The sequence below is a fragment of the Pecten maximus genome, chromosome 19 (assembly GCF_902652985.1).
Source record: "Pecten maximus chromosome 19, xPecMax1.1, whole genome shotgun sequence".
Lineage (NCBI taxonomy): Eukaryota > Metazoa > Mollusca > Bivalvia > Pectinida > Pectinidae > Pecten > Pecten maximus.
In genome coordinates, this window is record NC_047033.1 from 23,978,575 (window position 1) to 24,002,305 (window position 23,731).

General features: G+C 37.0%; 1 protein-coding gene across 6 annotated transcripts in view; it reads right to left on the minus strand.

The window, feature by feature from the left end:
- LOC117317758 (voltage-dependent L-type calcium channel subunit beta-1-like) overlaps positions 1–23,731 on the minus strand; it is a 102,026-nt gene that overhangs the window by 19,913 nt on the left and 58,382 nt on the right. For all 6 annotated transcript variants that reach the window (XM_033872673.1, XM_033872677.1, XM_033872674.1 and 3 more), the window contains 4 exons: positions 20,700–20,822; positions 20,275–20,414; positions 3,806–3,906; positions 2,176–2,297 (listed from right to left, as the gene is read on the minus strand). In XM_033872673.1, the coding sequence (XP_033728564.1) occupies positions 2,176–2,297; positions 3,806–3,906; positions 20,275–20,414; positions 20,700–20,822 (486 nt within the window). The remainder of the gene's footprint in view (positions 1–2,175; positions 2,298–3,805; positions 3,907–20,274; positions 20,415–20,699; positions 20,823–23,731) is intronic.

Genomic DNA, 23,731 nt, shown 5'->3' on the forward strand with positions numbered 1-23,731 from the left:
TACTGTATATACACGAGGGACATTACAGCAAGGTTTTACTGTATATAAACGAGGGGCATTACAGTAAGGTTTTACTGTATATAAACAAGGGGCATTACAGCAAGGTTTTACTGTATATAAACAATGGGCATTACAGCAAGGTTTTACTGTATATAAACAAGGGGCATTACAGTAAGGTTTTACTGTATATAAACAAGGGGCATTACAGTAAGGTTTTACTGTATATAAACGAGGGGCATTACAGTAAGGTTTTACTGTATATAAACAAGGGGCATTACAGCAAGGTTTTACTGTATATAAACAATGGGCATTACAGCAAGGTTTTACTGTATATAAACGAGGGGCATTACAGTAAGGTTTTACTGTATATAAACAAGGGGCATTACAGCAAGGTTTTACTGTATATAAACAATGGGCATTACAGCAAGGTTTTACTGTATATAAACAAGGGACATTACAGCAAGGTTTTACTGTATATAAACAAGGGGCATTACAGCAAGGTTTTACTGTATATAAACAAGGGGCATTACAGCAAGGTTTTACTGTATATAAACAAGGGGCATCACAGCAAGGTTTTACTGTATATAAACAATGGGCATTACAGTAAGGTTTTACTGTATATAAACAAGGGGCATTACAGTAAGGTTTTACTGTATATAAACGAGGGGCATTACAGTAAGGTTTTACTGTATATAAACGAGGGACATTACAGCAAGATTTTACTGTAAACAATGTAAGAACACTTTTAGAAATCACCAGGAACAGACAAGGTAATGATGTATATATCACACTAATTGACACACAATTACCATGAAATGTCCTCTGCTACAAAGATGACGCCTACATCAACCAGAGAGTACACATATTATATCTTGCAGTGACCACTACGGGACTTTCAATTAATCCCAACAATGCTGTTGATAACTTGTATGGCATCTGAACATCAATACACAAATTATAAATGGACCAAAGCAGAACCCCCAACACAGTTAATTGTACTTGGACACATACAAAGTTATCTCCCCTGGGCCAGACGGGACAGGAATATATTAGTATAACCCACTCTATAATGGATCATCAACAGAACCATAAATATCCCCCTGGGATTACAACATGGACTGCGCGATTCATTGATCTGGACTAACTCAATACTGTTGAAGGGCATAGAAGGTTCCAGATTAAAGGCTTGCACATACTGGTAATTATATACATAAAAACTAGGCCAACATGTAAGAAAGTGTAATATGGTAGAATGTTCTCTGTTGTTACTGATGTAGGGTCATAATCTGGTGTACTTAACCAACACTTGGGGGGGGGGGGGGGGGGGGGGGGGGGGGGGGGGGGGGGGGGGGGGGACTAGGATATCTGATTTTGTGATAAGGCACAACGTTTTTGAAGCAAACTATATGGCTATAGCAGAAGTAGTGAAAATAAAAGATGGCCTTCCAAGTTCACCATCTAGTTAGAAAATAAAAGATGACCTTGTTTTCAGCAGTAGTTATATATGAGCAAAATACAACTTTGAGAGTTTGGTAGTAGCAGTTATTTTCCAACAATTTTTTTCTGGGCCCAGGGTCCAATGAATTGAAAGTTTTTATGCTGTAAAATGAAAAATGAGGACAAGAGGCCCAGAGGTCCTGCATCACTCTCCTGGGTACTTCATTGTAAAACATATCACAAATATTTTCTTCTTTCCCTATAGAGCCCCAATCATCAGGCCCCTGGGGGCCAGAACCATCGTTTATACAAAATTGGTTCCCTTACACTCAAGGATACTTCAGACCAAATCCTTTAATTCCTACCGAAGAATGATAATATAAAGAATTTGCTTTATTTCGCATATTAGGCCCTGCCCCTCAGACCTTTGAGGGGCCAAATCCTCTGATTTTATACAAATTTTGCTCCCCTTAGCTTCACATAAGAAAGCTTCTGACAAAATATGGTCTAAATCCTTCCATTCCTATAGAAAAAGAAGGATTAAAAAAAAATCCTATATTTCCACTATTGGGCCCCACCTATCTGGTGTCTGGGAGGCCAAAGGATGCTTCAGACTATACATATGGACTAAACCTCTCATTCCTCTTCTGAGCTCTGCCCCTTATGCTCTGAGGAGCCAGACCTACAGATTATATATAATCAACCAGTTTTGGGATAGACAAGACCTAACCAGCTTACCTTTTTAAAGAAAGGTTTCTTCTTTTCCTTCGAGGGAGGTGTGACACTACTCTTGCCCATCTTGGAGTTGCCGACGCTGTCGCTGTCCTCACCCATCGTACTCTCAATACCATTTTCCACATCTGTATAATACCAACATGAGTTTGTACTGTCATGTTAACTCAGCAAAAATACAGCTTGAAACAGCCATGGGCCTTCATAGTCACCTCTCATATAGATACAGTGAGATACCTATTTCATTTTTTTTTAACATGATCACAGATTTTATTCAAATTGTTAAAATACAACGCATGAACAATTACTAATTGTAACAGGCACTAGTCTTTTACATATGTACCCCAAATGAACCTTGCAGCATAAAATAAAGTATTTGATATCACAACAGTAGTTTCATCAAAACAGGACAATATTTAACTTTTGACCTATCAGAGGACAGGACATAGCAGCCATTTTGTTAAATCACAAAACAAACACAGCAGTCATTTTTGTAGTGCAATAATACTCCTACGAACAAAATTTCATCAAAACCAGACAATATCTAAATTTCAACCAATCAGAGGACAGGAAAATAAAGCATTCTGTTGAAATGTGAGATTAGTTACAGAAGTGATTATTGTCCTATGATACATCTACACACCAAATTTGATAGAAATATGACAATATTTAAATTTCAACCAATCAGAGGCCAGGAAATGGTGGTAGGTTTGTTTGATTAACAAACACTGCAGTTGTTTTCCTTCCGTCATATTACACTTATATATCAAATTTCAATAAAATAATAATTTCAACAATTGAGAGGGATCCATCAGGTTTCCATGTTGAGTGGTAAAACAAGAGGCACAATAGGCCTGTTTCACTCACCTGGCATTCATCTGTTAAGTGGGTTTAAGTTGAAACATTTATCTGCGATAAGAATTATGAGCTTGTTTTGCAAAGTAGAAGTCACTGATAGTTGATTGTTGTGGGTTTTATTTCCTGACATACTGTATATATGATATAAGTTATAGCAGTCCTTCATACAAGCATGTCACAGCTAATGTGACAAAGACTTGTTTGTGTAGTGTGGAGCCTCAGGAATTGGAAAAGGGTTTGTACCACACCTAAAGTGACCTAAACCTTACCTGGTGTGTGTAGTGTGGAGCCTCAGTAGTTGGATGAGGGGTTTGTACTTCACTAAATGTGACCTAGATCTTACCTGGTGGGGTGGTGTGGAGCCTTGGTAGTTGGACGAGGTTTGTACTTAACCAAATGTGATCTAGACCTTACCTGGTGTGTCTGGTGTGGAGCCTCAGTAGTTGGACCAGGTTTGTACTTAACCTAATGTGACCTAGACCTTACCTGTTGTATCTGGTGTGGAGCCTCGGTAGTTGGACGAGGTTTGTACTTAACCAAATGTGATCTAGACCTTACCTGGTGTGTCTGGTGTGGAGCCTCAGTAATTGGATGAGGTTTGTACTTTATCAAATGTGACCTAGACCTTAGCTGGAGTGTCTGGTGTGGAGCTTCAGTAGTTGGACGAGGGGTTTGTACTTTATCAAATGTGATCTAGACCTAACCTGGTGTGTCTGGTGTGGAGCCTCGGTAGTTGGACGAGGGGTTTGTACTTAACCAAATGTGATCTAGACCTTACCTGGTGTGGGTGGTGTAGAGCCTCGGGAATTGGACGAGGGATTTGTACCTGTGCCACCTGTACCCAGCAGACTCTCTATATTGGAAGATGAGGGTGTTTTACTGAAAAAGAACATAAATAGTACAGAATAGGCTTTAGTCTTACTTGTGTCACATCACAAATCAAAGTACTGGAAGTACTGTAAACGAACATTATTGTTTAATGCAAAATCAGTAATCTTCTAAGTTTAAAGTCGATAAATTTACTGATATTGGTTTAGGAATTAATTGCAAATTATTTGAAATGTCTGCAGCTGTTCTGATATGATTGAACACATGCATATTTCTGTAAGGTCCTGGTTGAAATTGGAAGTTTGTTGATCTATCTTGGATGGATTAAAATAAAATGTGTCTTCTTTCTTTCGGGAAGGCATCATCAGTTATAATACAGACAGGACTCTGTGACCTTATTGATGACAACTTCTAATATGCACTAAATCTAGGCTAGTTCCATCGTTAGTTTTGCATATTTCAACTTAATATGATGAAACACACATACCGAACTATTGAAAACCAAAACCAGAGCTGGTAATCAAGGCCCGGATTAGGAATGTATCCTATTGAAACTGTACTCAAGCATGTATGGTACTTCAAAAAAAAAAAACTTGACTCCTTTTGTTCAGGAATCATTTGATGTTAATAAATCTTTATATGAGAAGATATACTTCTGGTATAATTACAGTATTGTACACAATGTGATAAAGAATAACAACCATATAAAGACTATCTTCATCAAATAATTCAGCAAACAGGAAAAGAAAACTTCAAGCTTCATTTTCAACTTCAAAGCTGATAAAGGTTACAGTCCATTCGATGGGATGACACATTCCCACCCTATTTATTGTCCCTTTCCAATGTTGACCATCCAATCATAGAGAACCACACAGTTCATCACACTGGTAACCCTAAAACCTTGAATTTACTCGCGCGAGTTTGAATTTTTCAGTGAAAGTGAGCGTTTTCAACGTGGCGTGAGTATTTTAAGTGTAATTGAGTATTCTCAGTGTGTCGTTTTTAAATTCAGTATGCCGTTTTTAAATTCAGAGTGCCGTTGATCGTTACGCATCAGCGCACTCGACAAGTAGTATAGGATTACCTGTACCGATCGATCGATGAAACGTCCAACACCGCGCGCGACCTCGTGTATCGTACGGTAGAAATACGTGTTCTTGCAAACGGGAAATATTACTGGAAGCAACATTTATTGCTCTCGGATTTGGACGTTATTCTTTACCCCAGATCAATCGTTATCTATTGTAATTACGCCTGTAATTAATCACAACCCACCTATTCCGTTTACTTGCTCCGAGATCGACTGATATTGTCGTGATATTTGATGTACTTGTTTTCGGTAATACGGCGGTGGTGTTGTCAAAAAAATACCCATGTTATGATTTACCCCGTATAATGTGAAGTGTTCATATGAGAAAGTGTATTGAAGCAATAAACCGGTTACGTTGACTACTGTACATCGTATTTTGTTATTTATTTATAATACTTGACCCGGGCGGGATCCATATGTAATCACTGTGTATTAACTGTGTCAATCTTCCTGTTTCAGATATCCATGACTGAGAAGTATCGCCGTTGCTGTATTACGTGTTCAAGAAACCGTCAACACATGTGATGATTGATAAACATGTTAAATGATACAATTAAATTGTTATATCGCCAGTATATTGCATTTTGTTATTTATACTTACCCGGGACGTATCGGAGATGACGTACGTACAGTAGCAGGTAAAGTATTCAACGTTTATATTAACTGTTTCAATCTTCTTTTTCAGGTATTCCATGACCCAGGTAGAATGACGTTGTTCATCATATTTTCAAGTGGGTTCGAGAATAGAAACGTACATCTCATTAATTAATAAAATAGTCATCAGCAGTATATCTATATGCAGTTATATTCATTAGCTTACCTGGAGCAGATCGACGATCCTATCTATTAACGGGTGTCTTCAGGTAAGATATATCCTATCAACACACTGCGTTTAACAGCTATTAAAGCAAAACCCTTCCATTTGTTGTATATGTTATCAAACAATATATATACAAAGAAATAAGTGTCCAACTACTAACCCGGATATTTTGTATCCAATGTATTTAATCGTACCATGGAATTTGTAAGATGGGCGGTCGTGTCTCTTTGTCGACCTGTGTAAACCCCACGGGGACTTGTATTTAATTGTCAACGCAACACTTTTTATATAGAATATCAAGATTTGGTGTTGGCAAAAGGGATTCGGGACAACGTTTATCACAACTTTGAATTATTCGAATTTGACACAACAACCTGTTTTTAGGAAGTCGTTCCAAAGTACGAGCTTCAGTGTTGAAATAACGTTCCCAAATATAAGTACAAATACAGTTACATACTTGATTTTCATTATACTCTCAAGCAGAAGAAAATTCAGACGTTTAAACAAATTTCAAATATGAACCTCGAGTATTGATAGAATTTCGAACCCCGCGCATCATGTTATGGAAGGCGGCTATTACAGAAACTATGTGTGGAATTTATGTCAATTTTCAGAGTCGCCAAAATTCACGTTCACAACAACATTTGCCACTGAACATATCTCATATATTTCATTATATCCCCAAAGCAGAAGAAAACTCATACGTTTTAAGAAATTTCAAATATGAACCTTGAGTATTGATAGAATTTCGAATCCCTGCGCATCATGTTATGGAAGGCGGCCATTACAGAAACTGTAATGTGTGGACGTAATTATCCCAATTATAGATACCGACTCGGTAATTGATATATTGTTTTTATATATATAAACATTTGCAATAAATATATAATAGTTGTTTTTATTGCATAAATTCGAGTGCTGGATGTTTTTCGAGTGTTTTTGGTGGTCCTGAAAAGGGCCGTCATTATAGTGTAGCTATAGACGAATCAAAGCGACTGACTTCTATCTTCCTTCCATTGTTACTGCAGTATCCGCTGTTGGAGAAGGCAAATTCCATCTTTAGAGTCAGGTGTGTAATAACCCGTTTGTTGAAGGTCCGATCATGACGTGGAAACATACTTGGTTAACTCCCAGGGCAATCAAAACGTCATAGATTCGAATGGTGGTTGTTTTGATTTCAGCCGATGTACTGTCCATTACATCATTCTCTCCGGCCTGGATGAAGACTGCCCGGTACTTGGACAGGTCTTTTGTCGGTGTGGGTGTGGTGCGAAAGTAATCAATGCTTTTGTTATATTAGGTATATTCACATGTCTACGGATGAGCCGAAAGGCTTAAAGTAATAAAGAACTTAACTTTGGTGACATGTGTTTTGATAATAACTTTGACATGTTTTTAGAATATCGATATCCACGGCTATTAATTACTCAAGTAAACCATTACAGATTCGTCTGCATAGTGTCAGTACAGAGAGACTAACATGTCATGTGATCTGTTTTATTCATGAAACCGATAATATTGTGCACAGGTGAGATACCCAGGTAAACTGGCCAATGCAACAAATCATAGGCAAGTCAGGCATGTCAACGACTAATTAATCAACGCCCCAGGACACCGCTAGGTCAGCAGGTCAACTGGACACTTCCCAGGTAAACAGGTATTTACGAAATTCACCGAGTTCGGTATACTGCCGCTAATTATATTCTAATTAATGCCCCGGGGATGAGGTCTTCGGTGAAAAGCTTGTGCCTGACGGGGTCAGTTAACTTTTGGTGTGTGGACCCACTTTTCGTGAGGTAGCCTTACACACATGTTGTGCACATGTTTCAGTAGCAGCACTGCTGTAATGCTACGAGATCAATTCTTCTGACGATCAGGCTTATAGATATATGACCAATTGACTGTTTTATTTAATATGTTCACTGACAAAACATCGTGTGCGCTGCTTTCAGATTAGAATTTCAGATTATAATAGACCATCGTTTTTTGTTTGATTGATTGATGTATAGGTTTAACGGAGTAACTGAAATGGTGGCCTGCAGTATAGACAGTGTGGACAGTAGTAACACAGACCAGTCTGAAGATTCAAATTCAACTTCATTTTATTCTCTTTTCACATATGATCTGGATACGAGATTTAGGGTTGATGAATTTGGTGAATATTGCTGACAAGAACTTGGAATCCAACAATATCAATTTGAGCTTTTAAGAGATTAATTTGTTGTGAAATGGACTCTGAAATGACCGCTTGGGTAACACAGACTGATGTGTTATACCAGGGAAATACAGATGTTATACACGATCTGATAATCGGTCAATCATAAATAAATGTATATTGGTTATGTCTTACTCATTACTATAAAAAGGAACACGGCATCAACATTATTTAAATAAAATAATGTGTCATTTTAAAATACAACAGTTCTGGATATTCTGGTTTGTGAGACGATACACACATACTGTAAACTTATGCATTATAATCTATGCAAAACCCGCTTTTAGTCATGAAGGACACCTAATTCAGAAAGTTATATTTTATATAGATTCATCATGATCTACAACAGACTAGTATCTCTTCCGTATGAAAACCAGTGTTTGAGCCTACAACTTGCTTATAATCATACAGATCTTATCCCTTATGTTACATGTCATGGTCCCAGGGATTACCGACGATTAAATGCTTGAGAAAGATATAATTTATATACGATCGTTGAAAGTGAAATTATATAAAAGTGCTTGGCAACAATTATAATAGTATTGGTCAATACGTACAGGTACATATCACAGAGACTTGTTAAAACCATAATTTTAGTTCCGTTTTTTCGTGTGATAAAAAACATACAATTTAGTTCATCGTGACTAATCATAATTAATACTAAAATTATTAAACTCGCAATGGTTAAAGTGTATTTTTTTTCTTTTATTTCGTTTTTTCATTTATTTATCTTTCTTTTCTTTTAGTAATTGTGTAATTATCGTGAAGTGATTGAGATCCTTGTGTTTTACTTTCCATTCGTGTGTCGCAAGTCATGTCTTCTCTTAAAACAGGAATTAGAAAAAATATACCAGCATGTTCGGAGAATTACGAATCCTCAAGTTTGGGTTGGTTAGTATACCGCTAAACAATTACCAGGTGAGAAATTACGGTCCACAAGCTTATAACACCTGTCACTGCACCACAGGTGTCTGTGATTTCTGGCGTTCAGGTTCTAATCGGCACATGCCGATAATTACTTGTGAGTTCACACGTGAGGTTTCCATGCACTTCAAAAAAGTTCCGAAGATATATTTTTGGAATTCAGTGAGTTTCGTTTTCCCTACAAGCAAAACAAATTCGTATCTCAAAAGTTTGCCTATAGAATAATTAACCAAAAATTTGGCTCATTCACATAACCACGATGTTGAAAATTTACTCTATGAATCCTGTCTGGGAGTTACTAATTTTTCATGAACAAGTGCTACAACGACCCGTTGAAATAGAAAATTATTCAATTTTTAATGTTAATGACCCGTAATCATAGAAAATTAGCAAGAGGATACACGTTGTATTTGGCCCGTTATAAAAGAAAATTAGTAAGATGTTACATGTTGTATACGGCTCGTTATAATAAACAAAATAGTAAGATGTTACATGTTATATATGGCCTGTTATAATAGAAAATTATATGTCCCTGGTTTCGGTAGCACTTTTATATGAGGATAACATATGTGTGAGTTTGTACTTATCCCGATTCATCTCATCTCAACACCTTTACCAAAAAAGGTATACAGAGAAAGAAAATACGATAATAATGCAAACTATATAAAAAAAATAACAGCGTTCTTCCTTTGGATTTCCTTAAATATACAGCAATTATCATCATTAAGAGTTACTTTTCTCCGTTTCACTCCGAAAGTGCCAGTCTTCTTTTACACCTGTCCAGTCACCCATTGTTAATTACATGGACACATGTGGTTACTGTTTTCTTTGAGATTATCATTTTAAACAGTGAAGTTTATCCCCTAACCGAACTTCCCACTGCGCGAGTTCTTCTAGAAGACCTGTAAAATACATGTACCATAACCTATATGTTACCAGAAACATGGACACAAACACACATCAGTGACGACTGACCGAGTTTGGCTGGGTGGACCCGGTCAGACGCTGGAGCGGTCACCTGTACACTATACCGTAACCTGTATGTTACACGAGTAAACACACTTACCTTTGCAGAATATCACGCCCTTATGTCTGTAAGGCCATTGTAATACATTAATGTTATAAGCAGAGTTATTAGTTTAATTGCAAAATATCCTCTGCAGAGTTATTAATTTAATTGCAAAATATCCTCGTCCTCGTTGTATATCTTGCAACAATACACGAATCATCGTTAATCATTTCTTAATCATTAGATAATAATAAAGCTAATAGCGTCAATAGCTTTTAATTATTGAACATAGAGACAAAGATAGAGTCAGTGTAAACAATATCCTCTAAATTTTTCACATCTGGATGCTGTATTCACGGAAAGTCTTTATCTTTTTTTTAATTGCTATATGATAAATTTGAAAATTTATATTTTCATTTTATTAACATTGAGAAAGAGCAATCGTTAGCGGCATGGTAACAATCACAATAGATACAAAGTACATTTATTCATTTTGTATATATAAAATCCAGCAGAAGATTTAGGCAGTGAAATGGTATACATCGTCCATATTTTGAAACTATCGCGCAATAGAATAAATTATTGATGCAACAAGAGTTATATTCATTGTACTTGATATATTTTCTGAAACGTTATCGTTCCTCAGTAAAGGTACAGTCCATATCCTGTTCAGTCTTGAAGCGATATTTGTTGTATTTTGTCTTGTCTGTATGAAAGAATAAAAGTTTACACTAAATGAAAGGTGGAAAATGCATAAAAAAGAAAATTACACTTCTGGCACGGTGCTAGTAAATGTATATGTATGTTTCATAGAAGCTCGTACCCTAAATTGGCGGAATCGTACCTAAAATTGGCGGACTCGTACCCAGAGAAATAGGCGAAGTCGTACCCATCTTACAAAAATTATTCAAATGAAATTGACGTCCTTTTAATGAAAAATTGTATAGAATTAAATACATATATCGGTGTCCAGTGACTTTTACACGCCAAGGAATTCGTTCATTAATATGTTTTGTTTATTTTTTTTTTCTGCAACATACAAATTGTACTTATATCTAACATCGTGCAACATTTTATTGCAATCGGACGAGTGTATATATATCGATGTATTTTGATACTGAATCCAGCCTTGGAGATCACTTCACTGTCCGTGGGATATGTTAATTACAGAATTTCAAATTTGAAACCTGAAAAATAAATACTTACAAACACTCATTATTCATCATAACCATGAATACATACATACAATTACTAAGTGATCAATTAATGCATTAATATTGAATGTAACAATCATTGAGACAAGTGATCATCTGACATGACAGATCATCTATCCGTGACTCCGCCCACCTGCGGTGTAGTCTAATTGGATTAGTTTATATAACTTTGGCGCCTGTCTACCTGTCAACTAACCCGCGTCTCCGCCTACTTGTGTTCATTGGAAGACGGTGACAGGTGACGAAATCTATCAATAGGCGGAGTCACGTAACTAGCAAAGTAAGTGTCGTGCTGTTTGTCTCACATCATCAGTTTGCTTATTTCTATTCTAATATAAAATATCCTGTTGCTACCAGAAACATAAAAAATAAAGTAAATTTAATACCAAATGTTATATTCTCCATCTTGTACTGCTGCAACAACACGTGTACAAAAATGACCGTTTGTTGCCCGAGTGAAACTACGTAATACGTACGATTTGCTTTTTGAAATATTAGTTCTATAGATTTGAGTTGTGCATTTTCATTTTTTTTTTTTTTTTTTTTTGCGTTTCGTGAACAGAAGTCGGCCCTGAAAAGGGCCGTTTTGAGAGGTATTGGTCGTTTACTGTCGGGACAATGCGGTAGGGTAGAGTTTATCTAGATCCCAAGAAGATGGTTCTAATCACACTGGTATCAGTCCAATAAGGTCGGATACAAAATAAAATCAGCGGCCTTTTTATGTTAGATATCAGGAACTTAAGATTTTTAATTGCTCTGTCCGTGGTTACACAGATGTAGGAGTATGGTATCACGGTCCCTGCATTTACAAACGACACGAATTATCACCATTTATTTCAGTAAATATTAATCGACCTTTTTTATTATTTAATACGGATCTCGTGTCATGATACACAATTTGTTTACAGTCTCTTACTTTGAAATACTGCAATACAATTTGACAGGCTATATTTTTATCGGACATAAAAGGGTCTAAGAAATAATTAATATATCAAACTAGTTTTAAAGTTGTGAATTCGTCATTTTTAACGCGCGGACCCCTTGTACATTTTTTTACAAAAAAAAACAACAACGTGCACACATGGGATCACTGATAGCAAATATATTGTTTGATAGCATATACAACAAATGGAAGGGTTTTGCTTTAATAGCTGTTAAACGCAGTGTGTTGATAGGATATATCTTACCTGAAGACACCCGTTAATAGATAGGATCGTCGATCTGCTCCAGGTAAGCTAATGAATATAACTGCATATAGATATACTGCTGATGACTATTTTATTAATTAATGAGATGTACGTTTCTATTCTCGAACCCACTTGAAAATATGATGAACAACGTCATTCTACCTGGGTCATGGAATACCTGAAAAAGAAGATTGAAACAGTTAATATAAACGTTGAATACTTTACCTGCTACTGTACGTACGTCATCTCCGATACGTCCCGGGTAAGTATAAATAACAAAATGCAATATACTGGCGATATAACAATTTAATTGTATCATTTAACATGTTTATCAATCATCACATGTGTTGACGGTTTCTTGAACACGTAATACAGCAACGGCGATACTTCTCAGTCATGGATATCTGAAACAGGAAGATTGACACAGTTAATACACAGTGATTACATATGGATCCCGCCCGGGTCAAGTATTATAAATAAATAACAAAATACGATGTACAGTAGTCAACGTAACCGGTTTATTGCTTCAATACACTTTCTCATATGAACACTTCACATTATACGGGGTAAATCATAACATGGGTATTTTTTTGACAACACCACCGCCGTATTACCGAAAACAAGTACATCAAATATCACGACAATATCAGTCGATCTCGGAGCAAGTAAACGGAATAGGTGGGTTGTGATTAATTACAGGCGTAATTACAATAGATAACGATTGATCTGGGGTAAAGAATAACGTCCAAATCCGAGAGCAATAAATGTTGCTTCCAGTAATATTTCCCGTTTGCAAGAACACGTATTTCTACCGTACGATACACGAGGTCGCGCGCGGTGTTGGACGTTTCATCGATCGATCGGTACAGGTAATCCTATACTACTTGTCGAGTGCGCTGATGCGTAACGATCAACGGCACTCTGAATTTAAAAACGGCATACTGAATTTAAAAACGACACACTGAGAATACTCAATTACACTTAAAATACTCACGCCACGTTGAAAACGCTCACTTTCACTGAAAAATTCAAACTCGCGCGAGTAAATTCAAGGTTTTAGGGTTACCAGTGTCAATGTAATTGTACAAATCACATCCTTTATGTGGAGAGAACAGTTTTCGGGGTGTTATAAGATTCCATAACTGTATGCAAATTTGTGAATCATTCCATATCTATATCTATATATATACCGTACGTGTATATATTTACACATATCAAAATTGGAATGACACAGGAGATTTGCAAGTTTAAGTTCACCTTCAGTCATGGGAGGTTTACGTAAAATGTTATATTTACCGGGGTAATTAGTAATTTTGATTATATATTTATCAAGCTCTATTCTGTACTTTCTACCAGTGCTTATATTAGAGAATGGACACAATTATATGTTCTCCAATGTCAAAATTAATCATATGTAAAATATTAGGGGTTTATTTGACCGAGACGTATTCAAAATTTTTGTAATCATTCGCCATTCGAGGCCTGATTGCCGTCATATTTGAATTACCAAAATGGACCTGAAATCAATATTTTAAAAAAGAGAATGATCTGTGACTTCAATATTTCATAAAAATAATTTAATACATCGTTTATTCACTTCATTCAGATCTTCAGACACCACATAATTTTTGAAGTCATATATAGAAATATATGAACCATTTTGTTATTGATTAATAGTTCACACAAGTAAGCACTAGATGTAAGCAGTAAGTATATGTACCGCTATCTACTGGCATGACTTTGAGTACAGTAGACTAAACTCGCTTTGTGGATATTGACAGGATAACATATATTTACATACTAATTCAATTTTAGAATTGTAACTGAAATCTTGTAACAGCATATGGCACAAATAGTCATCTGAACATTTGTTGTATATTGAAAAAATATTTAAGGTAAATATTAACTCATTTGCTTGACTTCAATTTTCAGTTTATCAATTCATCGATTACTCTGTGTTTGAAGTATGGTGTAGTGAGAATCTCAAGTCTTGATCATGACTTGATGAAAATTCTAAATTAACAAATTATTAAAATAAATTTGTTTGAAAAATAACACAAGTTCAACATCAATATTATATAGAGTATCAATCACAATATATCAGAAGTTATCAAACTACAGATAACAATTAACGGCTGAATATCAAATTAAGTGAATATCACAAGTATTTTTGCATTTGTTTTTAGATAATCCGGATTTCCGTCTTTAAAAAAATTTACCTAGTAGACGTAGTGCATAGTAAACGTAGCCATGTAACAGCTGATTTTAATCAGATTTACTTAGCATGAACTTAACACCGTCTCAGTAGTTCGTCGCAATCGAAAATTTGGTCGTGAATTCGGTATTTTGCAAATTATTTCAAAATACTTTCAGGTAAATGAAAAAAAAATTCTCGTAAAAATGTCGATTTTGAGTCCACTATCGACCATTTCCGTAATTCAACTCTAACGACAATCGGGCCGCGATTCGCAAATGAATAATTAATTTAAAATTCGGTCAAATAAACCTCTAATATTTTATACATGATACAATCAGGCATTGTAGAACATATATTTTGGTCAATCCTCTGAAAATAATGCCAATTTATATTATAATTACGCCCCATTTTTCTTCGTTTCGGTATTTCAAGTCCGCTTCACGTGTGGTCCGTTTCAGTAAATATTCTCGTCTTTGCCGAAATAAAAACAAGCTATATAATTGTTCATTTTAAACATGACAACAACTGCCAACCACACGTATCCAAAAATGTTATTGTTGATATCATCTGAATATTGCCGTAGTTATCTGTCACTTCGATTGTAAACCCCATGCCATAGTGAAGGAAGAATCGACCAATCAAATTGGTTTATTTTTGATTTCCGTAATCTTGCAGTTACCTCCCTTACAACAGTAAATACGTTCCAAGTATCGCCTACAACAAGCAATCCCGTGCACATAACAAGATATTATCATTTGCATTTGATTTATTGGGTCATTTTCGTCAAAGGAAAATGGTATATGGAAATCGATGACAACTTGAACGCTATGACCAGTCACCCTGACCACAAATGCCACCTAATTGTAAGCCTATACATATGTACAGTTCTTACTCGCAAACACGTACAGTAACCTATAGTATGATACAATGTATCGTCTCGTATGCCGTCATTGATATATTTCTTTCTCTAAATTATAGAAATACACACCTAGTTGATAATGATGTAACATTCTAGAATATATATATTACACATTTAAGTAAATCGCGGACAAATTTGCAGACCTATGCTATAATGTCAGCCGTTTTGGAATGAACACAGATGAGCAAAACTTTCTAAACATTCGGAGACGAATGCGCCTGCGCAATAGTTGTTTACATAAATATATTGACCTGGAGTTATTCGCAAAGTTCAGGTTCATTTAGTCTTCTCATTTCGCTAGCGTTATGCATTTCTCAAATCGTAGGCATCTTGAAAACATCTACTGAATACATTTCAACCTTTTCGGTAAAACTACTATATAAAACGAAGATGTTTTTGCAAGTAAATTATTTGAAGCGTAAGGCAATGGGGGCAGCCATATTTCATTGAAACAGACAGTAGATGGCGTATTGGTGAATGTGGTTACCAAATATGGTCATATTTCTCAGTCCAGTTCTTGATGGCAATAACCGAACATTAATGTTCGTTTAAAAAGTATCACTAGAATTCATTCACAGAATATCAATAAAAGTCAGAAGATCTCCAGACACAAATTTGAAGTACTGATACCAACAAAAGTCGAAAGATCTCAAGACAAGCAAAGATCAAAAGCATATTAAGTTGAAAGCACTCAATATTAACAAAAGGCATATTGAGCCTGAATCGCTCACCTACTTCTAATGCAACTTTGAAGTAGATCTAAGTTGATTTTGCAGATGCTAATTGGATTACAACTTTATTAATATAAGAGTAAGGTAGGTTTATTCATTTAAATCAAATTTTGTAGCCCTTCATTCCAGCATACATATGTTGGCCCGAGATCTCTCTGATCTAAAAATTAGGACAGTCATGATCATTTTCATCCTAGCATGCTACATGACTGATATCAGGTCTATGAGCCTCTTGGTTATTGAGAAGTCACTTGAAATATTTAGCATATTTGAACCCAGTGGCCTTGAATGAAAGTCAAGGTAATTCATTTGAACAAACTTTGTAGCACTTAACCCAGCATGCTACAGGCCCAATATCAGGTATCTGAGATTACTAGTTATTGACAAAACATTACAAGATTAAATCATATTTGACCAGGTTTCTGGTCCTCTTGGTTATTGAAAAGAAGTTGTTTAAAGGCAACAGTTGATGCCAGCTGACAACAGATGGACAGACAACATCCGGGCAACCAGACAACCAGACAGACAGATGACAAATGCTGTGCTGTGGCCTGAAAATGGCAGAGTTCCAACATATCCCTGAAACTTGGTCAGATTGTTGGACATGTTCCAGGTCACTGAAATGTAGTCAAACCTGCCACACAAAATTTACACCCAAGACACATCATTTTCAATAGCCTAGATCATATCCATCTTTGAACAATTACTGTATAAAATTTGATTCCTTTGAGACTTGGACCAGTGTATCTCATTTTGATTCCTTTGAGACTTGGACCAGTGTATCTCATATTAAGTCTGGTAGGAAGAATGCAACAGAGATTCTAAACACCAGCAATAGCATTGCCTACCAACAAGGAGTGATCCCGAATCCCTACAAGTTAGTGACATTACGAGGGGGAGCTATGAGTGGTTACTCTATACCAAACAGCAGGCAGACATCTAAAGCCCTGTAGTGGCCCTACTGTAGGGAGATATCTCTGGTCCTGTAGTGGCCCTACTGTAGGGAGATATCTCTGGTCCTGTAGTGGCCCTACTGTAGGGAGATATCTCTGGTCCTGTAGTGGCCCCACTGTAGGGGGATATCTCTAGTCCTGTAGTAGCCCTACTGTAGAGAGATATGTCTGGTCCTGTAATGACCCTACTGTAGAGAGATATGTCTGGTCCTATAGTGACCCTACTGTAGAGAGATATTTCTGGTCCTGTAGTGGCCCTACTGTAGGGAGATATCTCTGGTCCTGTAGTGGCCCTACTGTAGGGAGATATCTCTGGTCCTGTAGTGGCCCCACTGTAGGGAGATATCTCTGGTCCTGTAGTGGCCCTACTGTAGGGAGATATCTCTGGTCCTGTAGTGGCCCTACTGTAGGGAGATATTTCTGGTCCTGTAGTGGCCCCACTGTAGGGGGATATCTCTGGTCCTATAGTGGCCCTACTGTAGAGAGATATCTCTGGTCCTGTAGTGGCCCTACTGTAGGGAGATATCTCTGGTCCTGTAGTGGCCCTACTATAGGGGGATATCTCTGGTCCTGTAGTGGCCCTACTGTAGGGGAGATATCTCTGGTCCTGTAGTGGCCCTACTGTAGGGAGATATCTCTGGTCCTGTAGTGGCCCTACTGTAGGGGAGATATCTCTAGTCCTGTAGTGGCCCTATTGTAGGGCGACATCTCCAGCTCTATGAAGCTGGTTTAACACATCATTATGTAATAGTTTAAGTACACAGGAGATTGCAGATTCCTACAGCTAGCAGCATGGGCTCAATGTCCACCCGCATTACATGGCCTGTATCGGGCACAATACAGAAATGTAATATCCTCTGTGTCCCTGTCAACTGGCAGTGACGCAAACAGCCAAGTAATTGGCCACAAATAGCTTGTACTGACACCTCACCACACCACATACTGCAGCCTGTCTATAAAAGGTAGCAACTTGTAACCACTTAACAATCAGCAGTCTAAAAACGTCCACTCTGACGATAAAACCTTCCTATTTGGGATGCTCTAGTGTATGTGATCATCAATAATGATAGCCTGATGCCAGCTTATGATGCCTATAGGTTTCCAAATAGTGAAATTTGCAGGTTAATTTGATAAAAACCTGGAATATTTATAGCCACATTTACAGAGCCTGTTTAGGAATCTAGTTATATGGGTGTATTTAGAAATTCCTGAAACACTGACACAGTTGTGTGCAGAGAATCCAGGAGGTACCAATACCAACTATGTGCTGCAATAAACAAATTTCAGGACTTATCATCCACTAGAAAGCCAGGGTCATATAATTAGGGCAGATAATATAATTGCTTGATAGATCTATCAAAAAATAAAATTCAATACATGCATTACAAAGTATTTTTTAAACATTATTTTTCACAAAATATTTTTAAAACATTATTTTTCACAAAATATTTTTTAAACATCATTTTTCACAAAATGACACACTAAATAACCTGGACACATTATATAGGAGTTATCTTTAACTAACAATTACATGTCATATTGTTGATACTGTGTTTTAAAATTGCAAATTCCACAAAATATGGTATCGGTACTTCAGGTATTACTGAACTAAACGTACAAATGTTTACCATTGAACGAACAGTCGCTAGTATTGTATTGAACTGCCTAGGATTATGTAAATGAGACTTTCTTGGGTCATATCCAACTGTCATGGGGTTTACACATACATCCTTTCAAATCACTTTCTCAGAAAGACTCCCCCTCATTGTTGAGTATAGTCCAATACTGTCAGTTATTCATTTAATACTTTTGTAAATAGATGTTTACAAGTTCATCACTATAAATAACGCTAAAAAAATCAAATTTTATCAGAAGCATGTACATACCATCAAAGCTTTATGGCGCCTTGATTGCCCAATTTGTCAAAACTTTAACATGTACAGATCTGAATTTGATATTTTCATAATTTCATCAACAAATGACTATTTTCTGATAAACGGATATATTTAACACAAAATATAAACAAGATTTACAAATTGATTTTTTTTGTGTCACCTGCCCTGTTTTGTCAGTAAAGTATGTTTTAAGCAAACTCCAAAATTCACTAAAATTCCAGTTATCATTTTTTCCAAAAATAACCCAAACACTCTCCACCTTTTAGTATAGAAGCACCTTGCATACATTACAGAAATGTGTAAATATTGATGCATTGCAAAACAAAAATGAAATTTCACAAAAACACTAATTCTTATTCTACCCCAAAAAACACTCTTTCTGAAAAATTAGGAAACACACCTGAGTGATGTATTATAGAATTCACTCCAATTTGGCTATTAATGAATTTTTATTTTTATTTTGATCAATTTCTATTTTTATTGTACCCAAAAATACTGCAAAAAAAAGTAAAATCCATGTAATCTGTATGGTGTGTTGAGATGCCATACTACAATGTAACTATATTCCAGATTTGGATGGAAAACTTTTTTTTTTTTGAAAAACTGAGCTTACCGGTAACACAAAAATTTCTTAACATCAGTAATTTCCAAAGTCACTGGACCATAAATTCTTGATGATATTCCTTAAATGATGGGTGTGTTGAGATGTCCACTACCGGACCTAACTATATTGAATGGGCACAACTAGGGCCCAAGGGAAACCTACGAAGTTTGAGAAATATCCTTCCAGTTCTTTTCAAGAAATAGCGACAATAATCTTCAACTGTCATAATCCAAGATGGCCACCTGTCAGCAGTTTTGTTATTCTGATTCAACATGAGGCCCAAGGGGCCTGCATCACTCACCTGGATATTTCAGTGGTCATTGGAAAACAATAACAGCCATTGAAAGAAATTTCCTTTATTTCCCCATAATGGGGCCTGCCCCATTATGAGAATTTGTTTCCCTTTCCCCAAGCATGCTTTGAACCAAATTTGGTCAAAATCAATTCAGTTGTTTATGACTAGTAGATTTTTAAAGGAAAGTTGACAGACAGACTTCTTAATCATTCCAGATTTTAAAGCTATACTACACCATACTATACTAAAGCCATGTGTATATTTCCATTTAGCATTACCGTCTAAATTTTTTTGAAAACTTATCCCAGTTTTATTCAAATTTTCGAGGTTTCAATTCATCAGCAGGGAGCCATGCTATATACTTACTTAGAGTAGACCTTGGTGGGCCGACCTCCACTACTACTTGGCTGTACCTTAAGGTTCTCAAGCTTGGCAGGGCTGGGTATAAAACCCACATCACAGCCTTCCTTTACTAGTCTTCCTATCCACCATTCATTGTTGAATTTCTGAAACATCCAAAAATGGCCTATCAAACCAAACAGACATTGATAGTTCTATACAAGCGGATGTTTTTTCAAGCTCTAAGTATATCAGAAGATACTGTAGATTGTTGATTAATAGATTGACTACAGCTGCAAGAATTTAACAATTTTTTCCCATACTTCTGATTATATCTGTTTTTATTTTCCCCTAACTTTCAACTTTCTTGACTTTTTATCACTTCTCTGGAAATATACAGTAAGAAATATACTTCTACCCAAACAATCACAAACCACCCCGTATTAACTTACCTCCTTTATATGGAGAAAATCTTTGACACCGAAGGACACAGCATGCCCATGGGCTGGGCATTCCATGTCCTGTGAACCCTCGTAAGCCACATTGGTACGAACTGCGAAGGCCACTGGTTTGGACTGTACAAAACAAAGAGATTACTACAATGACTTCTCTTACGACATATTGTATCAATACCCGAGATAGCTAGTAATGACAATGGTGTAACAACATAAATTATAATAGATGACATTAGGGTAGGTGTAACAGGGGGGGTGTAAAGATTCACTATTGCAAGTTATTGACGATTCTGACATGTCTGGATCTGAAGAAGGAGTTATTGAAATTTCAGCCATTTCAGCTTTTGGCCCCACCAATATTAGCTCTTAGGGAAAGTTCAGGGTCAATAATGTCCTTATCCTCAAACTATGTCCTATTCTTACAATTTCATCCATGTTTGAAGAATTGTTAATAACCAACTAAATATAGCCAAAATATAGTTAATTGAAATTTTAGCCAATTTGACCCCTTTCAGCCCCTGACCCAGGTAATTATATTATATAATTCACAATTTGGTTCATCTTCTACCTTGGAAACTACCTGCAAAAATTTGATCACAATAAAATAGTTCCTGTAATGTACGTAAAATATCTTGCACTCTCCCTAGGGAAAATGTAAAACCCTAAGGCCACAGCATTAAAGCACCTTAAGACCTTTCAATTCATAAAGAGAATTCAATTCTACAGCATGCATCTGGCTAATGAGAGAAAGATTTTAAAAAAGTTCCTTCAATTTGACCCCTTTTTGCCCTGCCCCTTGGTCCCTGGGTTAGGGCTGGGTCAATTTGTACATACTGTAAAACTGTTATGACATAGTAATAATTTGAATAAGTTTGAATTATATCCAATGGAAATAAAACAAGATTTCTGAAATTCCAGTTATTTTGACCCTTCTTGGTTGGAAACCTCCCCTCAGGTCCCTGGGTGGTGGGGACCATATAATTAAGATTTCAGTTGATCTTTGACCAGGTAGGTTTTTGCAAAGTTTCATTAAAATTGGTTTAGGAGTTTTGAGAAGTTGAAAATGTGAAAATGTGAAAATGTTAATGAACGAAGGATGACAGATGAAGACGGATCGTAAAAGGTCACTATCGACCCTAATTTTTTTTTCCTGTCAGTAGAAACAAAACCGTTTAATGTCTCAAACAGGTTTGACTGTACATGACAGCTATAGTGTAATCTTTGGGGATAGACCATTACTAAAGGCCTTAGGCCAGTGTTACATCACCCAGGGATTGACCTTGAAGGAAAACGGAAAAACCTGAAGTCGAACATAAATAAAGATATGTGTCCTTCGAATCAAAATTTCAGCATTACACCATAAACATCATTAGTTTATAATGTACCAGTCAGACCTTCGCCTGCCAAGAAATTGCAGGTATTGAGGAGTCTGGTGACAGTAATTGTAGGTACATATCCTGTGAATGTTGTGGACCTATATTCTTATGTCAGAGTCACTGTAACACTGGGGACCTGAAGCCCAACATGTCTGCTTCTCAAGTTTTTGGCACCAACCCAAATGGAAAACTAACACAGATGTTAATCAAATATCATATATGCCAATGACTACCTGTAACCATGACGATAGAGTCTTGTGAATTTACATAAAATCAATGCAGTAAAAGCCATGTAATGACTGCTAGCAGTTACATTGTCTGCTGAAGTTTGACCCAGGGGGTTTCTCTTCATACACTGCGGCAAACCTGTCTCCGTTCTTATCCCTGGACAACCTGTCTATAACGACCTCATGCACCCCCAATTATCCCGCGACCGTTTTAGTTTGTCACAGGACACCTGTCTCATAACTACCTCAATGCACCCACCCCTGTCCCTGTCTACGTTCTTATCCCTGGACAACCTGTCTATAACGACCTCATGTACCCCACCTTCCCGTCTACTGTTCTTATTCTGACAACCTGTCTATAACGAACCTCATGCACCCCCATCTGTGTCCCTGTCTACGTTCTTATTCCTGGACAACCTGTCTATAACGGACCCCCATGTCCCGCACTCTATTCCTGGACAACCTGTCTATAACCCATGCACCCCCACCTGTCCCTGTCTACGTTCTTATTCCCGGACAACCTGTCTATAACGACCCCATGAACCCCACCTGTCCCTGTCTCCGTTCTTATTCCTGGACAACCTGTCTATAACGACCTCATGTACCCCACCTATCCCCGTCACTGTTCTTATTCCTGGACAACCTGTATATAACGACCTCATGCACCCCCACCTGTCCCTGTCTACGTTCTTATTCCTGGACAACCTGTCTATAACGACCTCATGCACCCCCACCTGTCCCCGTCTACGTTCTTATTCCTGGACAACCTGTCTATAACGACCTCATGCACCCCCACCTGTCCCTGTCTACGTTCTTATTCCTGGACAACCTGTCTATAACGACCTCATGCACCCCCACCTGTCCCCGTCTACGTTCTTATTCCTGGACAACCTGTCTATAACGACCTCATGTACCCCCACCTGTCACCGTCACTGTTCTTATCCCTGGACAACCTGTCTATAACGACCTCATGAACCCCACCTGTCCCTGTCTCCGTTCTTATTCCCGGACAACCTGTCTATAACGACCTCATGTTTCCCCACCTGTCTATCCATTCTTGGTGAGTTATTCTCCCATGAGGGTTCAGTAAAATGTCGGGTATGTACAGATGAAAATGGTGATGAAATAATGAAGTAACTGTAAATAGACTACAAGTACACAGATGCAGACAAACGTGTTATACAGTCACAGAATATAGAAGGACGCCACTAACTTCTTCTCAAGTGTCTAAACAGGTGCAGAAACGTACCGACATCTTCTGGCATATACGAGATACAGAAGAGTACAGTTCCTTATGAAAGGGTAAAGAAGGTTACAGAGGGGTAATGAAGTTTATGGGAGATATATATAAGTATGGAGGAGTACTGAAAGTTATAGAGGAGTATAGCAGGGTTCGGAGGAGTACTGAATGTTATAAAACATTACA